The sequence below is a fragment of the Stegostoma tigrinum genome, chromosome 12 (genome assembly GCF_030684315.1).
Source record: "Stegostoma tigrinum isolate sSteTig4 chromosome 12, sSteTig4.hap1, whole genome shotgun sequence".
NCBI lineage: Eukaryota > Metazoa > Chordata > Chondrichthyes > Orectolobiformes > Stegostomatidae > Stegostoma > Stegostoma tigrinum.
Window position 1 is genome coordinate 63564240 of NC_081365.1, and position 20440 is coordinate 63584679.

The 20440-nt window shown below is 40.2% G+C and overlaps 1 protein-coding gene across 8 annotated transcripts in view; it reads left to right on the forward strand.

Moving 5' to 3' along the window:
• The window catches only part of frmpd4 (FERM and PDZ domain containing 4), a 586853-nt gene that overhangs the window by 287655 nt on the left and 278758 nt on the right, over positions 1 to 20440 (forward strand). For 7 of the 8 annotated variants that reach the window (XM_048541183.2, XM_048541176.2, XM_048541178.2 and 4 more), the window contains exon 2: positions 12566 to 12682. In XM_048541183.2, coding sequence (XP_048397140.1) covers positions 12566 to 12682 — 117 coding nt within the window. Of the gene's footprint in view, positions 1 to 12565; positions 12683 to 20440 lie in introns of those variants that run through there. The other variant, XM_059650371.1, reaches the window with a different exon arrangement.

Sequence of the window (20440 nt, forward strand, 5' to 3'; positions counted from 1 at the left end):
GTTCCTCTCCAAGCCATACACCACCCTGATCTCTGTTCTTCACTGTTGCTGGGTCAAAATTCTGTACTTCTTAAGGTACTGTCCATGGACCGACATGTAAGGACAAGTATGGTTCAAGAAAGTAAATCATAATGGCCTTCTCAAGGGTAATTCGGGGGGTTGGCGGTGGCCGGAACATTAAATGCCGATCAAGGCAGTGATATTCCTGTCCTCTGAAAGAATTGAAAAAGCAACAGAAGTTCCTTCCTGGTTCAGATGGTTGCCTTTTTTTGATATCTTATAACTACATAGAACCCTGGATGTGAGTTTGCTCGCTGAGCTGGAAGGTTAGTTTTGGCTCCAAATCAATGTGTTTGTTGATGGAATTCCGGTTGGAATGCCATGCTTCTAGGCTTCCAACTGGAACTCCATCAACAAACACATTGGCTCCAAATCAATCTACCATCCCCTGAGAAAAAGAACAGGAAATGACATCACCAACCCAAGGAAACCTAACCAGATAAATAGAAAGCGGGACATAACACCAGCGCTTCGTCGGAGGCTCACTGATGATGTTAACTAGAATGGTGACGAAACCTCTGAAAACTAACCTTCCAGCTCAGCGAGCAAACTCACATCCAGAACCTCAACCTGAGCTACAAATCTTCTCAAAACTCACATAGAACCCTGATTGATGTATTTGAAAAGAACTGCCAATTTTACTGGCAGAAATACAACGGGTGATGAGAAGATATGGTTGTTTTATTGGGCCAGAAAGAGCAGTAGTCTTTCCTAAATCCCATAAAAATAATCAACTCTGCTTTTATCCAAGGGCAGTACCAGACATCTCCTCTTTCTCCCCATCTACTGTAACCTCAAACCTGTGGTCAAGCTGCTACCAAACATGGGTGTCTGATATTGGTCAAGGTGGGCAACTAGTCTGATATTGGCTGAGACGGATGAGGTTAAGTGACCAATGTGAGTATCAGTCATGAGGGCAAGCAGCTAACTAAGGGCAAGAACTGGATACTAAGGTTAAGGCACATGATATGATATTTTGGTGTGCCTGTGAGAGAAATACAGCTGTAAAATTGAATAAGGAATGTAAGATTGAGACTGGGCGTGGAAATCTCACAGGTAGCATGATCTGGGAATAGCAGAAATATCCAGAGAGATATTGAAAGAGGCAATAGGGGGTGATGAGTTGAAGAAGGATGGAGGGGCAGGGAAATAAACGGAAAAGTTATCAGCAAACATGGAAGCGAAATTATTATTGAAAGGTTTAGGATAGAAGGTGAAAGATGTGAATTTAAATTTGCCACCACTGTGTGCAAAGACAGTTTCCAGATGAGGATTTTGGACAATCCACAACATGAAACTGAGGGATCCCAGAGATATATTTAGACAGAACGCGCACACATTGAAAAGATCAAAACAGAGTGATGGTGTAAAACAGACATGAAAATTGAGAGATAACAGGGTGTAGAGCTGGATGAACACAGCAGGCCAAGCAGCATCAGAGGAGCAGGAAGGCTGATGTTTCACGCCTAGACCCTTCGTCAAAGTTTTCTGAAGAAAGGCCTAGGCCTGAAGCTTCAGCCTTCCTGCTCCTCTGATGCTCTACACCTTGTTATCTTAGATTCTCCAGCATCCGCAGTTCCTGCTATCTCTGAAAATTGAGAGAGATGATTTAATATTGTGCATTTTAAACTACTGCCCAAACTCAAAATGGCCCTTGTCGCAATTCACGTATGAAATATTGCCACTTGTGTGAATTATCAGAAGGCAGACCGCACATTCCATTGTTTGTTCTTTCTCAGGGACATAACTGCAAGTTGTTTCAATCATTTATTGTTCAGCATCATTGCACCATAAGCTGTGAGAGAAGAAAAATGTTCGGTCATTGTGTTTTTCTTCCATGTGAATAGAAGAATACAGCAGCAATAGTAGTAAGTTAAGTTATTTCCTATTGTTCTATGGTTATATTATACCGAGGTGCTTGAGATGTAAACTTTCTCATTATTGAAATGCAACCCAAAAGCTGCGATAAACAGGGTTTTATTTTAACTTCAGTCAGCTTTACTGTGATCTCAGTAATGCTTCTCATCTTTCCAGGCATATTCTTTACTTATGACATTTTGGACTTCAGGAGCTGATTATCTAGTATTCTAAATTATTTTTATAGTTCTTTGTTTACTTGATAATACCATTATTTGCTTCAGCCCAAATGTTACAACAACAAAAGCAGCTTTCATTCATTTGGTTACCTCCAAATCATGAGAATATCTCAAAGCATTTCACATAAAAGGAATAGCTGCCAAGCCTTTTCTGGAGGCTCAGGGTAACTGGATAACAATTTGTATAAAGAAGGGTGCGTTTAGAGATGGTGGGGTGGGGTGGAATATGGGCAGGTGCAAACAAAGTGTACAAGCAAAACATTCCGGAGAAGACGTTTCACACTGTGCAGCTGAAGCTGAAAACAGCCTAGAATATGCACAGGAAACCAAAATCAGATCACTGGAGGAACTTGGAGAAGATGCGATACTCAAAAACATTGCAAATGAGCATGTGCTGTTGTATTGTGGCATTGGATTCCAGACCAGGCTGGCCCGTACCTTTCAGACACTTACATGACATCACAGTATGTGACATTCCAGTTAGCAAGAAAAGTCACCTCACCTTCAGTCACCATTTCTGTATCATGGAATCAGAGTAGTTCATCACACAGTCAGCTGTGTGTGTATTGTGTGCAATAACATTAGTATGCGCATAAGATAGACTATGGGCGAAATCTTCCCTGGCCCTAAATGAAGTGTCACCAGTGTACTCCTGGGTTCTGCAGCTGAGGTAGAGGGAGTTTGCCCCCCCCCAATTGAGTGTGTTGGTGTTGGAGAATTGGTCAGCCAATCCTGGGAACTTTGTGGCTGGGAGGCCCAGATGTGTTGAGTGTATCCAGCCCAGAGAAAGTTGTACTGTTTGGGCTTGACTTCACATGGTCTGAGGGATGAAGCTGGAAAAAGTAGCCACCTCTGGAATGATCTGAGAGGAGACTTCTTGCAATATATATGTGTTTCCTGCTCTAAGAGCTAGCAACACAGAAAAAGGCCCTTTGGCCCAACAAAAGACACGTAACAGCGCTAATCTCATTTTCACGGACTTGGCCCGTAGCCTTGTATACCTAACTTCGTGAGTGCACATCTGAATATTTTATAAATGCTATGAGGATCTGTGCCTTAACCAACCTTACAGGCAGTGTTCCAGATTCCTACCACATTTTGGATGAAAAGAACTTTTGTCACATTTGTTCTAAATCTTTTCCCCTTACCTTCAATATATGCCCCTGGTCATTGATCCCACCATCAAGGGGAAAAGTCTTCTCCTGTCTCCCCTATCTATGCGCTGCTCTGTTGTCTTGTGAGGAAGGGACACCTTGAGGGAAGGCAATGCCGTCTGTCCCCAAATCACCTTACCGTGGGTGAGCACCAATAACTGGACCATGTTAGTGCGGATAACAAGCAAACTCCAAGAGAGACAGACCTATGCTGACATCATGGGGCTAAACAGGTGCCTATTCTCTGGCAGCCCTCAGAGTGCCAGTGGCCTGGGGCATTTTCCCCCTCAGCCAGCTGCAGAGATGTCGAGGTGACGTGCTCGCCAGCAGGTGATCCCCACTCGAATCTAGCCTTAATGCAGCTAACGCACCCACCAAAGTGTCAATATTTGAGCTGGTACCAGAAGCAGTCTGACCAGTGCATCCTATGAGGCATCCGTGCACTGGCTTGTGGAAGTAGAGGAGGAGATGTATTTTGGGGCTGATTTGGGCCCCAAATTGAAGGAAAGATATGTTTGCATTGGGGCGAGGTCCAGGGGAGGTTTACAAGAATGATCCGGGAGTGATGGGCTTGTCGTATGAAGAGCGGCTGAGTACTCCGGGTCTGTACTCGATCGAGTTTTGAAGGGTGCAGGTTGGGTGGGGGTGGGATGGGTTCTGATTGAAACTTACAGAATACTGAGAGGCCTGGATGGAGTGGACGTAGCGAAGATGTTTCCACTTGAAGGACAGGCTTCGAAGCGAGGGCGCGACCCTTTAGAACTGAGATGAGGGGGAATTTCTTCAACCCAAGGACGGCAAATGTGTGAAACTCATTGCTGCAGAGGACTGTGGAAGCCAAGAGATTGAGTACAGTTAAGACAGCGATATAGGTTCTTGATTGTTAAGGGGATCAAGGGTTATGAGGTGAAGGCAGGAGAATGGGGTTGAGAAACATGCTAGCCATGTTGAAATGGGGAGCAGACTCGATGGGTTGAATGGCCTAATTCTGATTCTGTATATTATAGCTTTGTCGCTGTGAAGAACTTGTTAATACCACTCATGTATGTCAGAGACAAAAGAGAGAGTGCATTGTGAACCAGGAATAGCACTTCTAGCTTGTTAAGAATACATTCACAGTGAGTATATTGACAGTCACACAGTGATGGTCACTGCATCTTACTTAGTTACTAGCCCTGGATGTTTCAGCGCCTTTTCAGGATCAGTGCCAGTCCTGAGGGCCAAGGGCAAAATTCTGTCTTTGTCGGGAATGAGGAGCAAATGCTGGGTGCCCCGCAATCCGTCTTGGCTGTTTCACCCTGCACTGGGCCATTTTCGCCTGGAATGAGAGAAAGGCAGTGATTTTGAGTGAGATGAAAACAGGTTGCACAGTTGTTAGTGCAGGTGGGGTAAAGGCGGTGAGGTGCCCTGAGTGAGTCAGTAGGCTGTGCAGATTAATGGGGTGGAAACTTGGGGTGAGTAACAGCGATTGAGGGAAAATGTTGCAGGCAATGGTGAGAGTTGTGCAGTGTGAGCTTTGGTGGGAAGTGGATGCAGAGATGGACGTAGTGTGAGGGAACAGATAGAAGATGGTGTAAGTTACCCTGCCACATCAGGGAAGGTCACTGACCGTTTAACTACGTTGCTGTGCGGTTCTCCATACGGTTGAAACTGTACTGGCTCAGAAAATGACCACTGCATTTACTGGCAGCATCTAGTGTTGTGGCCTCCTCTGCACTACCCCATCCACCAGGCTTCTGAATGCAATTTATCCTTATTTGCCACCTCCAGCACAATTTACAGGGACCATGCAGGGCAGCTCTGACTGACGTTGCTTGACTGTGTATCAAGCAGATTGTTAAATGTTTTGCTAGTACCAGGGATACGGAGAGCTCATGGCAAGTAGGAGAATAGGATAACTGAGCACCATGAGGACAAGGATAAAGGTTAATGAGGCAAGTTGGGATGATTGTACGAGAAAACTGCCCAAGCCTCTTGGAGAGAAACTCTGAAATTCTCCAAAACTGACATTTAGCCACTTTCTGGCCCTGTGTGTGTCAGTTTATGACATGGTAAGCTTCACAAAATCTGCCTCCTGAAGAACCCGAATCATTTATGTTCTGCAGTCTAACATGCAGAAAACACAGTGCATGATGAGCAAAGCCATGGAGAAATTTGTTGATAAGGACAATATTTTTCAAACTAATGTATTGTGCAGCCAATGTGGGACCACAGATCAAGAGTGTTGTGTGAAAAGGACTTGCTAGAGGAACGATTGCTCATGCTTGGAACTTAAGCGAGGGAAGGCACTGAGAATGGAATGCAGAGGATACAAAGATCTGAAAAAAGTCTTCAACAAACTAGGGCAAGATAGAGGCAGAGGCAAGCACTGTTGCACAGATCAAAATCAGTGGCTGCTAATACTTTGAAAAGCTGAATATTTAGCTTTGAGTTGAAGAAAACATTGAGAAAACGTGCAGTTTTGGTCGAGCCTTCCTGAGCAGCAAAGGAAAGGATGGAGAATAAAATGGCAAAAGGCGAAGTTTTTGACAGAGGCTGAAAGTGATAGTTTCAGTCTTCTTCACATTCTGAAATTCTGTCTCATTCTGACAATTTTAACAAGTACATGTGCCAATGTATGTGGTTGTAGGTAGAGCGAAACTTGATAAAATGTGTGTATTGGGGCACAAAGATTTTTATGCTCATTGAGTAATTACCAGCAGCAAAATAATATCAAAGGAGCTTAAGGGACCAAAATCCAACCAATCTTCAGAGGTGGATGGCCAGCTGTCCAAGGGTTGTAAAACAGGTAGCTGCAGAGACAGTGGATACTTTGGATATGATATTCCCAAGTTCTTGAGATTCTGGAACTGTCCCAATGGATTTTAAGTTTACCATATGTAATGTCACCATTGAAGAAAGAAGCAAGTGTGAAAATGGGGCCCTCCAGAGCATTAAGCCCGAAATCAATCATCAGGAAAATGTTGGAATCTATTATTAAGGAAACCTTAACAGTTAACTTGGAAAATGAGAATTTGATTAGCGTCAACGTGATTTTAAAAAAAGAAATCGTGCTTGACAACCTTATTCAGATGTTTTTGAGGATGCAAATTATCGGGTAGATAATGGAGAGCAAGCAGATAGATTATACTTGAAGATTTTAAAAGGCTTTGACTTAGAATGAAACAAAAGAGCAGTATGTAAGATAATGAGTCATGGAGCAGGAGATGATGTATTTGCACAGTTAGTGAATTTCTATTAGTGAACAGGAGCACAGAGTTAGAATAAACTGAGAATTTTCAATTTGGAAATTGGTAGCTAGAGAAGGGCTGCAAGGGCCGAACACTTAACTATTTACAAACTATGTTAACTTAGATGAGGAGGTTATGGGTAAGATACCTAAGTTTGCTGATGATGTAAAACTAGTTGAGAATGCAAGCTGTGAGAAGGATGCAGAGGTTAAAAAGTGATAAAGTCAGATTACGTGAAAGCAGAAGAGGTGGTAGGTGGTGAATAATGTGGAGATGTATGAGATTGTTCATTTTTTAAAATTACTCAAAGTGTTGCTGGCTTACTGATCCTAGAGGGCATGCTGCTGTAGGTCTGGAGTTACATGTAGCCCAGACCAGGTAAGGATGGCAGCTCCCTTCCCTAAAGGTCATTAGTGAACTACATGAGTTTTTCTGACAATTGACAATGGGTTCATGGTCATCATTAGACACTTAATTCCAGATTTTTATTACATTCAAATTCCACCATTTGCCATGGTGGAACCGGGTTCGAATTTGGATCCCCAGAACATGATCTTGATCTCTGGATTAACAGTCCAGCGATGATACCAGCAGGCCATTATATCCCCTGATGGTAGCAAGAATGGAAGAGCAGAATATTTTTCAAGGGTGCAAAACTTTCAAATGTTGACCTTCAAAAAAATTGAGTGTATTCTTACAAGGAAACTGAAAGTTAGCATATACAACAAGAAATTACATATTACAAAGGGATTGGAGTACAAGAACAGGGAAGCCCTGCACTAGCCGTACAGTACTTTCAGGAGAGCATACCTAGAATTCTGTATATAGTCCTGGTCTCCATATACAAAGATAGACTTATAAGCTAAAGATCCTGGGTTGAGAGCCCTGTTATGTTGAAAGGCTGAGTAATTACTCTCTGGACATTAGAAGACTGTGAGGTAATGTCACTCAAGCATAGACAATGTGCGGCTGTTCATCCTGGCTGGGGAATCTAGAACATGAGGTTATAGGATTGGAGACATAGAAGGTATTAATCATTTAGGACCAAAATGAAAAATTTCTTCACTCAAAAGGGTCATGAATTTTAGGTAGAATATTTCCAGGTCTTGAGCGATGGAAAAGAATCTGGGAATATATGACAAGATTGGAAAAAATCTGAATCACAGCATCAAGAAAAATAGTTTCCAATTTTGCTTTAAGCTTTCAATAGTGAGTTTTTAATCTCACAAATAAGTCTCACCTACTTTATTTGCAAGCAATTGCATCACCTTTTTTTCTGATGATGGGTCTAGGCCCGAAACGTCAGCTTTCCTGTTCCTAAGATGCCGCTTGGCCTGCTGTGTTCATCCAGCTCCACACTTTGTTATCTCGGATTCTCCTGCATCTGCAGTTCCCATTATCTCTCTCATCACATTATTGGTTAACTTTGTCCTATTTCTATGCAGCTTATAATTCTCTTCTCGCAAGAAGGCAGCAGTTCTCTATTTGCAAGTCAGAGCAGTTACCTGGTGGATTCAGCATGCTGCTTTGTACTCCTGGACTCTCTTTTAATGTTCTTTAACTGACATATCCTTGAATGCTCCATGAACAGCATCCACTCGCCATCCACGAACCAGGGTCTGCATTAGCAAACCGCCAGCCTCATCACAATCTCGTCTTGATCTTGAACTGACTCACAATCAACTACAACCCTTCAGGACTTCGTTTTTGAGATTCAGGACACCTTTGACATGCATGTTCCTGCCAGGTCATTTTGCACACAGTGACAGCCATCACACAGAATGCCCTGAACTTTATTTCATAGTGCTCGCTCACTTTTTTTCTCCGATTTGTTTGAGTGATGTGGGCGTCGCTGGCTGGCCAGCATTTATTGCCCATCCCTTGAGAAGGTGGTGTTGGGCTGCCTTCTTGAATCGCGGAAGTCCACCTGCCGTAGGTTGACCCACAATATCTTTAAGGGAGGGCATTCCAGGATTTTGACCCAGCGACAGTGAAGGAACGGTGATATATTTCCAAGCCAGGATGGTGAGTGGCTTTGAGGGGAACTTGAAGGTGGTGGTGTTCCCATATATCTGATGCCCTTGTCCTTCTAGATGGAAATGGTCATGGGTTTGAAAGGTGCTGCCTGAGGATCTTTGGTGAATTTCTGCAGTGCATCTTGTCGAGAAGTACGTCAGAGAGCCTGGTTGCTCAGGGATGGGGTGAGGAGAGGAAGGTAGTGTCGGAAGGTTGTTCTGAGTCTTGTCTCAATACCTGCCATGAAATTCTCAGAATGTAACACTTAGCCTGAAAATGGGAAAATTCAACCGTTGGGAATTCTGCACTGCAAAATGTTACAATTGCTTCATTTCCGAGTATATTTAAGGCTGGCATAGATATATTGTTGATTTTTCAGGGAATCCAGTGTGAAGTACAATTGCAGGGAAGCAGATTTGAGGAGAAAGATTAGTTCATGATTGCACTGAATGGTACTGTAGGCTCTAGAGTCATATGATCTGCTGTTGCTCCCATTTTTAAAAATGCTATTTATACACATCTCAGTACAAACATGGATTAAACAACTTCCTGTCCATTTAATCTCAGAGAAGCAGCCTTGAATACATTACTGTGGCATTAAACACGTCTATCATCAACTATTCTCTTAATCTTGTGAAATAAGATTTTACATACTGTTTGTGAGAATGCATTTGTGTATTCATGTGATATTCTTTTTGTTTGCCATATTATTTAAAGCTTTAACCTGCTAAAATAAATAGATTAATGCTTCATTTAAAATAACTACCAGTGAAATGTGAAATGAATGCATTCAACTTCAAAGCAATTTCTAGATTTGTGGAATAGATCACTGCTGGATAATGGGGACTACTGAATATCAGATTTTGGTTGTGTGACTCATAGGGACTGACTTAAGATTCCAGTCCTTTTTGAGTCAATAGACAAAAAAAATCATTAATTTCTTTGCCCCAGACTAGATTTAAACTCACATTGCAGAGATAAAAGTAGATTCTGCATAAACCTCCTCCACTTGAATCATATCTTTAGCTTATTTGAAATTTGCTCAGGCACATAGTAACGTTTTCTGTCATTTACGTGAAGTGTTTCTGTCATTTATATGAAGCCCCAGTAGTAACGTTTATGATGTTCTGGACTCGTTAAAACAATGAGTTCCAGATGTAAAAAGTACGTTATATTCTCAAGATAATTAATAACAGTTCATGTGCACAGTGTCTTCTGTCACTCTGTGCAACACATGAGTTAAAAAGATGCAGAGCCCATATTAACTGGTCTGTGAAAGCAAGGCAGATGGGTTGCCTAAGAACAAAACAGCATCAACAAGTCAGCAGTGGGGAACTTCTTTTGTTTGTTCTGTTTGTGGTTTGGAATTTCAAGTGATAATGAATAACATATTTAGTCAGTGACAATCCTTATTACCCAAAGTACATTTGTTATCTCATGCTGAGGTTGGTTGGCTCGCTGAGCTGCTTTGTTGTTCTGCAGACGTTTCGTTACCGTGCTTGACTGCACTAAGGATGTTACCAAGCTCGGTAACGAAACGTCTCCGGAACAAAAGACCAGCTCGGCGAGCCAATCAACCTCCACACCCACAGCCCGAGCTACAGATCTACTCCAAAACCTTAGTTGTCTCATATTGTCCTGAACATTAGACAAGATATTGAGGGATGAGAAGTCCAGATTATTTCTTGGAGAAGCAATTTTTAGCCAAGGAATTTAGATAACTAAGATGCCTAGTAATAGGTCACATGGCACTTTTCTAGTTGTAAATGTGCATATGTCCTGCCTATTACACTGGGGACTTAACCTACCTGCAGAAAGAGTGCTTGATGGCTTAATTTATATGCCATAAGATACTGAGAATTCAATATGCTGTAGATTTTACAGAAAGCACTCAACTGGAATTAAAGTGTTTATGCTGAGCATTAATCTGTAATTGACAAACTGTTCAGAACTTCGTTAACAAAGTGTGGGCTGGATGAACACAGCAGGCCAAGCAGCATCTTAGGAGCACAAAAGCTGACGTTTCGGGCCTAGACCCTTCATCGGAAAAGGGGGATGGGGAGAAGATTCTGAAAAAATAGGGAGAGGGGGGAGGCAGACTGAAGATGGATAGAGGAGAAGATAGGTGGAGAGGAGAGTGTGGGTAAGTAGAGTGAGTATGAGTAAGAAGAATTCTGAAAGGAAATGGAACTCGGGTTAGTAAATGGAGGTTAAAAAAGGTCAGATTAATCATTGTCTAATTGAATGGCAGAACAGACTGAAGAGGCCGAATAATCTATTCTGTTCCAATGCTAATTATCTAATAGTATGGTACTTTCCTTTATCTGAAAAACCAGGAGGTCATGATCATGGCTAAGATTAATTGGTAGTCCTGAGAAATGCTAACTGATATAGTAGAGTCTAGAGAGATTGTCAGCAGTTTACATAAAATCTCATCAAGTCATTTTCACAACAAGTGGAACAAGTCTGAACAGGAATAACCAACATCAGATATACTGTTCACAAAAAGAATTTAAAATGGACCAAGTGTTTCAGCACATAATGATTTAAAGGAACATGATCTTTCCAAGATGGATTCAAAGTATGCTGGTGCTTCAATTTAGAATATTAATTTTTGAAAGACTAGCCATTTTTTTTCTGACATTTCAATTTCAGTTTTTTTTCAGCTGTTGCCAGGACTTGGACGTGGATACCAGTTCTCATCTGGCACTTTGGCTAAAGGACCTGTTTTATTTGTAAACGGTCCTACACAGCCTGAGATTTTCAACTGTAGAATGCATCCAGAAGCACCTGATCTCGTTCCCTGTAAAGTCCATACGTACATGATTTGTAGCAAAAACCACTGAGAATTGTTTGGACTAGGAACTTTTGCTAAATTTGTTTTATTTCAGAAAGTGAAATTGTCGCATTCTACCACTATCCTATCTAAGCTAAGGTAACATAATGTGAAGTAATATTCAAATTCTGAGCATTCTGGTCTGTATAGCTCAGTTTGAAGCCAGCTGGTAGATGTGCCAACTGCATCATTGGGGAAAGCCTTCCATTCTTTCTTTCATTCATTCATTTATCTATTCCCTGATCTCTCCAGCTGTGTCTGTATCTTTTTAACCTTCGTAACTATGTAAACATTACAACAAATCCAATGAAAACAAACTATACCCTTGTAAATATGTTTGGTGTTGTACATGAGATTGATGCTATCATTGTTGATAAAGCCCAATAAAATAACACAAAGGAATAATAAAAGAGGCCTTGATTTATTACATGTAATGGTTTGTGAAGTCAAAAGCAAGCATAATAATTATTCTTAACTGTGCATATAATTCCACTGAAACATTTTAATCCTATTAGACTAATGTGTTGAATTCCATTATGTTTGAGGGATGTGAAATTATGCTTTTTAAGTAAGGGAGTAATAAAAAAGTTAATATAGCCATATGGAGCAAAATAATAAGGATCTTGTAAAAAAAAATGAGGTATTGTTAGAAAAGTTGGTAAAATTGTATTCTGTTCAATATAGTATATATCATGAAACCATAATGTGATTGTCCTTGCCACAAATACCTTATAATCAAATATTTACATGTTTAAAGGGAAAAAAGTATATTTATACAATGTCTTTATGATTTCACAATGTCCCAAAGCACTTAACAACCAACCAAGCACTTTGGAAATATAGTGATGGGTAATTTAGGGAAATTGTTTGATTAATCCTGCTCCTGCAATGCTTCTGTATTTGGATCAACTTGGGAATCAGGGTGTGTGTGTAACAAACATTTTTATAGCTCACTGAATGTCTGCTACCATTAGTCATAGATGATGATCCTGAAAAAAATACAAGGTGAATTGCTCTGTTCAGTAAATTATGTTAGCAAGCAATAACTCCTGGTCCTTCATTACACTACATCCTTCATTAACCTTTCTTATGGCTGCTGAAGGGTGAAATTAACAGTAAAGAAATATGGATACTTAAACTTTTAACTTAATCAATTAATTTTCTTATTTCTAGCCACAGAGCAAAGTCTTCAGGCTGGTTACCTTCTCCAACGAACTGGAACTGTTCTCAGGGGCTTCCCTATGGATGGGAGATGGCGACTACTAAGGATGGCAGAGATTGCTACATCAAGTAGGTTCCAAAGTTGGATTTCCTTTTAATCCATTCCTTCATGCTTTGTACAAAATTATAATAGACTATAGGCTGGTGCTAGTTTTGATCTAATGACATGATGTAATCCAGAGACCATCATTGAAAATTGAGATACAAAAAAAAGTTAAACATTGTTCAGTGTTTGGCCACTCTATCTCAATGATGTTGATTATAATGCAGAAATTCCAGAATAATACAAGGTTTCCACTAATCAGATTTTGGAATACATAGTTGGTTCGTTGAGTGGCCTTTCTACAAGGCTCTAAAATGTAAATCAGACATGTAAATTTATAAGAAAGAAGTCCATTTGCATCTCCTCCTTCTGTCTTATGATGAAGCAACAAATGCCAAAGTCTCAGGAGATCATAGGGCTGCTGTCTCATTGAAGAAGGACAGCTGGTGCTAAACTTAAACTGTCAGTCACCAGTCATCAAGAATGACATTCCTATCGCAGCCCATTTCATTTTATGAACGAAAAAGTGGCAAACCCGATTCATATTTCTAAACATGATTAACAAGCAACGATTTCTGGTTTATAAGATCAAAGAGGTGCAGTTTATAGTATGTCTATCCATGAGGCAAAAGTGTTGTAAACCATTGGATGCATCATGGCCCCGGAGAACAATGAGCATCAAACCCATGTCAAAATTTGAAATTTAATTTCAGGGGCATCAGGAGGAAATTTATTTTAGTTTCAATGGTGTTATTTTGTCACTTGCAAACATAGGCTTGTTTTTGTCCTTTGCATCCTCTTCCACTATTTTATCAACTCAGACAGTTGTTGCTGTTCCCAACTTTCCTTCCTCATCCTACTAAATTATTATTTCATACTGTTTGTACTGCTTCATCGATTTCTGTCATCCGTCTCTATTTTCTCCCAGAACCCTAGCACCATAAAACTTTCTAGCTTCCTCCGCCTTCACTTAATTTTATCATCTGCTGCCTTTGAAAAACCCTTGGTGGCACTTGATAATTAATTTTTGATTTGTCTTGTCATCTTCATTTCAGTCTTCGCCATGTGCTGTATTATGACTCTTGGGCCTTCACCTAGATTTTGATTTCTTCAAAAAGATTGTTTGAGAGCATGCACGAATATGAATGAATGTGATATAAGAAAAACCATTAAGAAGGAAGGAAAGTCTGCTGTCATATCTAGTTTAGTATGTTTTTGTTTGAGTTTCATTAACCTGCTGAGATTGCTTTGTGAGATCATCGTTCCAGAGAAGTTGTCATTTCAGGAACTGCAGTGTAAACACTGGACCATGATGAAGTGCAGATAAAGGAATTGTGGCACATGTTGAATGTTTTTACCCCTAACAAAGGATAGAATTACTTTATTAGGTATAGCAGCATCATATGTCCTTATTTGTAGCTTAGAATACCAAATGAGAAATCTATTGCCTGCACTGTTTTGGCCCAATTTGATGCTCACCAGTTTGGAGTCTTGAAAGAAGACCTGGAATAGCTATTTGGTAGCCCTTAGTTTGACTGCATGGAGTTTCGTCTCGATCCAGAAAACTCTTCTCATGTGACTGGTGCTGCCTGCTCCTCTTCCAGGGTCAAACTTGCTCATGTTCTGCTGGCTTTACAACTTGACTCGAAATTTAGGCTATTATTTGTGCCACTTTTGGGTAAAGAGGTGATATTGATGTGGGTCAAAAACAGAAGTTGCTGGAAAAGCTCAGTAAGTCTGGCAGTATCCGTGGACAAAAAAATCAGAGTTAATGTTTCGGGTCTGGTGCCTTTTCCTCAGAATTCACCGGACCCAAAACATTAACTCTGATTTTATTTTTCTCCACGAATGCTGCCTGACCTGCTGAGCTTTGCCAGCAACTCCTGCTTTTATTCCTGATTTACAGCATCTGCAGTTCTTTTGGATTTTATTTGATATTGTATTTGCCCTAAAGGGCCTTTGCAGAGGGTTGACTCACCATTGAGGCATCAAGTGTCAGTCAGGCAATGCCCTAACACTGACTGTACAGGGAAAAGAGAGATTGAATGGTCTTTATGATGTCAAACCCCTTTGGCTGACCAATCATTGGCTTGCAACAAAGTGCTTTGAAACAAAAACGGAAATTTCTGGGGAAACTCAGCAGGTCTGGGGCAGCATCTGTGGGGAGAAAGCAGCTGTAATGATTTAAGTCTAGTGATGCTCCTTCCGAACTGTTCTGCTCACGTTCAAATGTGAATTGACTGGTTTTTGTTTTGTCTTTGTAAGTTCTTTTCAAGGTTTAATTCGCAAATTTGTGTTGCTCTGGTTACATTCTTGGTATGCCCTCAGGGTGGAAGTTTTAAGGGCTCTGTGATTGCAAGAGGTGGTCCCTTACTCTGCCCACAATTGAGTAACTTGTTAGTATGATTTCTGTGATGTTAACAGTTTTATTTTTTTCAAGTGAGTTGGGAATAGAATGCTGTTTTTAACTAACAGTTTTGCAAAACCTGATAGTTTTAAGATTATATGGTATGAAAAATTCTTGGCAGGCTAATTGCAATAAATTTGTTTGGTTACTCTAAAAAAATGATGATTTTAAAATATTCTAATTTAGATAATCCAATAATATGTACAACAATGAATTATGATACAGGTAAGGGCACAACAGTACGTCCCATCTATTACTAGCCATCAATATGTTACTAACACAAGAAGTGATGACACAATATGTGTTCAATACGGATTCCATAGGAAATGTAATAGTTTTTATTAAACAGCAGGAGGCCTTTCAGGCTACTGAACCTAATATTATCACTAGCTTGACAATTACTATCTACTCTAATTTCATTTCACTGTTTTGAGCATTCTTCCTGTTAGAACAGTACAGGGTCCTTTGGCCCATGTTCCTGTGGCTGCACTTGTAGAAACAGAGAAGATAGGAGCAGCACTAGGCCATTTAACACCTTGAGCCTGCTGCACCATTCATTATGATCATGGCTGATCATCAGGTTCAATATCCTAATCCTGCCCTCCCCCCATACCCCTGATCCTTTCAACTAAGCTATATTTACCTCCTGTTTGAAAACTCACAAAGTTTTGGCGTCAACCACTTTCTGTAATGAGAATTCCACAGGCTTATCTCTGTCTCGGAGAAGATATTTTTTCCTCCTCTCAGACCTGAAAAATTTTCCCCTTATTTTTATGAGCTCTGTTTCTGGGCTTCCCAATCTTTGGCAACATCTTTCCTGCATGTAACCTGTCTAGTTTTGTTGGAACTTTATATGTTTTTATGAGATTCCCCTCCCCCCCCACCCATTCTTCTAAACTCCAATGAGTACAATCTTAACCAACCCAATATCTCCTCATTCATCAGACCTCTCATCTCAGTAATCAATTTGGTAAATCTTTGCTGCACGCCCTCTATTGCAAGAGCATCCTTTCTGAGATAAGGGGACTAAAATGACGCACAGTATTCCGGCTGTAGCTTCACCAATGATCTGTATAATTGCTGCAAGAAATCCTTGTTCCTATACTCAATTTCCTCTCACTACGAGGGTCCAACATACAGTTTACCTTCTGTACTACCTGCGTGCTTACTTTCAGTGACTGCTGCTTGAGGATGCCCAGGTGTTGTTGAACATTCCGCTTTCCCAATTTATAGCCATTCAAATAATAACCTGCCTTCCAGTTTTTGCTACAAATATGTACCAATTGCACTAATTTTGAAATTAAATTTTGTAAGAACAAATGTAATGTAATGAATACACAGAAGTTGGTTCTTGCAAGAAAATTCCTAAATGCTTATAAACAAAATTCAGAAACATGGAAAATCTTACATCCCATGCTGAAAAGAGTAGTCTGAAGCCACTTTCACTTTCAGAGTCACATTTTATCTGGAATTTGTCTTCTACCCATTCAAAATGAGCTCTAAAGGTCTGAGGCAATGTCCCCTGTAAAAGCCAAGAACTCATGTCAGTGTTGGTTAACCATGCATTCAAGCCAGTACATAAAGAGCAACCAGCTGAACAATCATGAACAGAATAAATTAGACGTGAAACATCCCCTATGACTCAATTTTCAACACTCCTTGCATTTATTTTGTAGCTGAATATACAATCAACTTCTTTTCAACATTTTACACTATTTTTCAAAATTGTACTCAGGCCCCTAAATGAAACACAAAATTAGAAAAAAGCTTCAATCAAGAATATAATTCTCTCCCATGTGAAAGTGAGTCGATGACCAGCCTCAGTAATTTATATTCAAGATTCTTGTGAAATAACAGAAGCAGTGAAGTGAACAGTTAGATATGTCAGAGAATGTATAATTGTGATTTGTATTGTACAGTAAATTCCATCTGAGTGAATCCTCCTAGCAGAAGAGAAGAAAAGCCTGGGGAATCTCTGTCAGTATACAAAATACTTCCTCCATTATTTCAACTTTAAAATTGCATTTTCCAACCAGACAGACCATACGAGACTTCCCTCAAACTGGGAACCTCTTCAGTTACATAAGTTGATGTTGCATCCTGCAATGTCTCTATTGACATTGGTGTTTTGAATTCTTCTGGATAGGAATTCTGAGGTGTTTGAGCTTACAATTATTTGTTTCAACTTCACTGTTAGAAACAAAGACCTCTGGAAAATCTTTGCAATCATTTTGTCAAGTGATTTTTTTTTGTTGTTGGTTGTGTAGAGGCCATGACAGAGTAGATCATATGTGGCCTGTGGAATAATGACGTAGAATGGCTAAATCATCTTCTCCTGTCCCTCTACTGCAAATGTGTTTCAACTAAGTGCAAACAGAAAATCCAAAAGCTTTTTCATTGTCGTCATTGTCGTAAGCGGAATAATTTCATCCTTAAGCCTATTTGCATCGATGTGTTTTTACACCAATTATATATTTCAGTATGTTTGCAGCTCAAATTAGCTCTGGTGTTTGACTTTTGTTATTTTTGTCTGCAAGTCAGCAGTGAGTCATGGTAATAACAGCATGAAACCACTTGCATTTCAAAAAAAGATTCTTCTCAATATATTACCAGAATTCCTGAGCAGTTGCGTGTCTTGTATCAGCCCAAGCATCCAATGCACCTATGTCATTTGTCAGGCTGACCTTATTGAAAACCAACTTGCAAGTTTAATTTAATATATCTTGGATAAATTAATAAATAAAAATCTATTATAATATTTAAATAGTATCCATATCTGCCTGCTCAATGGAAATTGGTTTGATTTTCACAATGCAAATTAGTAATTAAACTTTAGCAAATACATAGTTGTTATGAACAAGCATTTCAGCATGAAATTAACAGCTAAACTGAGTCTCTTATCCATATTCATACCTAACAGATGGGAGTGATAATACAGGTTGTGTTAGTATCCAATAAATTAGCAATTGGTTTGCAGGTTGTGGCATTCTGAGTTGGCACTTGGAGCATTCTTTACGGTGGTGTGGAACAATTTATTCCCCTCGGGAGTTGACACAGAATTAAATCAATACCTACTCTCCAGTTGGCTCAATTAAACAATTTTTAAAAATGCAAATACGTGCATGCTGTTATTGACAGGCATCATTTCATAAATGGCAACCAAGTTGGACAAAATGGAATGATGAATGGTCTAGGCCAGAAACGTCAGCTTTTGTGCTCCTGAGATGCTGCTTGGCCTGCTGTGTTCATCCAGCCTCATATTTTGTTATCTTGGACAAAATGGAATAATAATGTCCCAGTTGTTTACCTTCCTATCCTTTCACATCCAGGGCTTTACACCCTAGATAGTAACCAGTAATTACTGATGGGTTATTTTGCAGCCTATTTATTTTGGATTTGACTTTAACCACAATTTTAACTTCTGGTTAATTTTCAAAACAATGACCAGTCACGTGGGATAAAGATCTCACCTGCTTTGCTGGAAATGAAGCCTGCAGGACTTTAGGAAATGCTGCCAGCCAGATGCAGTGGTGCTAATCATTCAGTCTGGAGGCTAATCGCTGAATGCAGCGGCATTGGTTTTTTGCTGGGCTTGCCCTGGTTTGCATTTGCATAAAGTCCCATATGTCTATCATCTCCTGTGCTCATGTGCCTCAGTTAGCTCCCTGCTAAGCAATATCTTGAATTTAAAATACTTATCATTGCTTTCATGACCTCATCTTTTCCTAAATCTGTAACTTCCTCCATTCCAGCATCATCCCATGATTTTTGTGCTCCTCCAATTTCAACCTTTGGACATCCCAAATTTTAATTGCTCCAGAGTTAAGAGCTGTGCCTCTAGCTGCCAGCACCCTAAGCTCAGGGATTCCATCTTTTCATCTCCATGCCTCTATATTTTTATTTCGTCCTTTAAAACTGTCCAGGAGGCTTTCTTTCTGGAAAAGGGCTTGGATCATTTGTTCTTTCCTTATGTGGTTTGGTGTCAAGTTTTGTTTGTTAACTCAGCTATGCCGTGCTTTGGGACATGTTACTGTGAAGGTACTGTTATGAATACAAGTTGTCAAGCACAAGATGGCCCATCAATATTCCTCCAAATTCCGGCCCTTGGCAATGAAGTAACAAAAGGAGTGCATTATCCTCAGGCTGTAATTTTCAATGTACCAGCGCCCAGCCTGCAATAGCCACAGAGGAATGCTGGATTAACCGATTAAAGTGGTGGACAAGAATAAGAAATGGTACAAGAAGCTGTGATGGCTCATCAATGTCAATCAAAATTCAGGTGCATAATACACTCACAAAAAATGTAAAACATGAGCCAAACGTATCAGAACACCAACAATATAATTAAATTTGCTTTAATAGTGGAAAGAACTTTTGTTTATTGCTGATTTGGAATTAGAGGTGAGGTTAGATGTATTGTTCAATCACAGTCACTTTTGCTTTATCATTCCTTAAGCAGAAAAGCTAAAATACATGAATCCAATTTTATTACTATCAAGGAATTGTCCTTAAAGCTATTACATTTATCGGTTGATGGTTCTAAGGCAGAAGCTTGGAGGTTAAATTGGAGATTCTATTTTAATTTACACTTCACTGTCCACTTTTAGGGATTGGTTTCATATAATCTGTTGCCTTTGATGCTTCACTTCCCATTTTTCCTTTGGAGAATTGGAGAATAGTTTTAAGTATTGGAATACTTAAATTGAAAAAAACTGACAGACTGCAACATAGATAACAAAGTGTGTAGCTGGATGAACACAGCAGGCCAAGCAGCATCTCAGGAGCACAAAAGCTGACGTTTCGGAGGGTCTAGGCCCGAAACGTCAGCTTTTGTGCTCCTGAGATGCTGCTTGGCCTACTGTGTTCAGCCAGCTACACATTTTGTTATCTCGGATTCCCCAGTATCTGCAGTTCCCTTTATCTCAGACTGCAACATAGACTTTTCTCTGAGAGATAACGGGAACTGCAGATGCTGGAGAATCCGAGATAACAAAATGTGGAGCTGGATGAACACAGTAGGCCAAGCAGCATCTCAGGAGCACAAAAGCTGACGTTTCGGGCCTAGACCCTCCGAAACGTCAGCTTTTGTGCTCCTGAGATGCTGCTTGGCCTACTGTGTTCAGCCAGCTACACATTTTGTTATCTCGGATTCCCCAGTATCTGCAGTTCCCTTTATCTCAGACTGCAACATAGACTTTTCTCTGAGAGATAACGGGAACTGCAGATGCTGGAGAATCCGAGATAACAAAATGTGGAGCTGAATGAACACAACGGGCCAAGCAGCTTCTTAGGAGCACAAAAGCTGATGTTTCGGGAAGGGTCTCGGCCCGAAACGTCAGCTTTTGTACTCCTAAGATGCTACTTGGCCTGCTGTGTT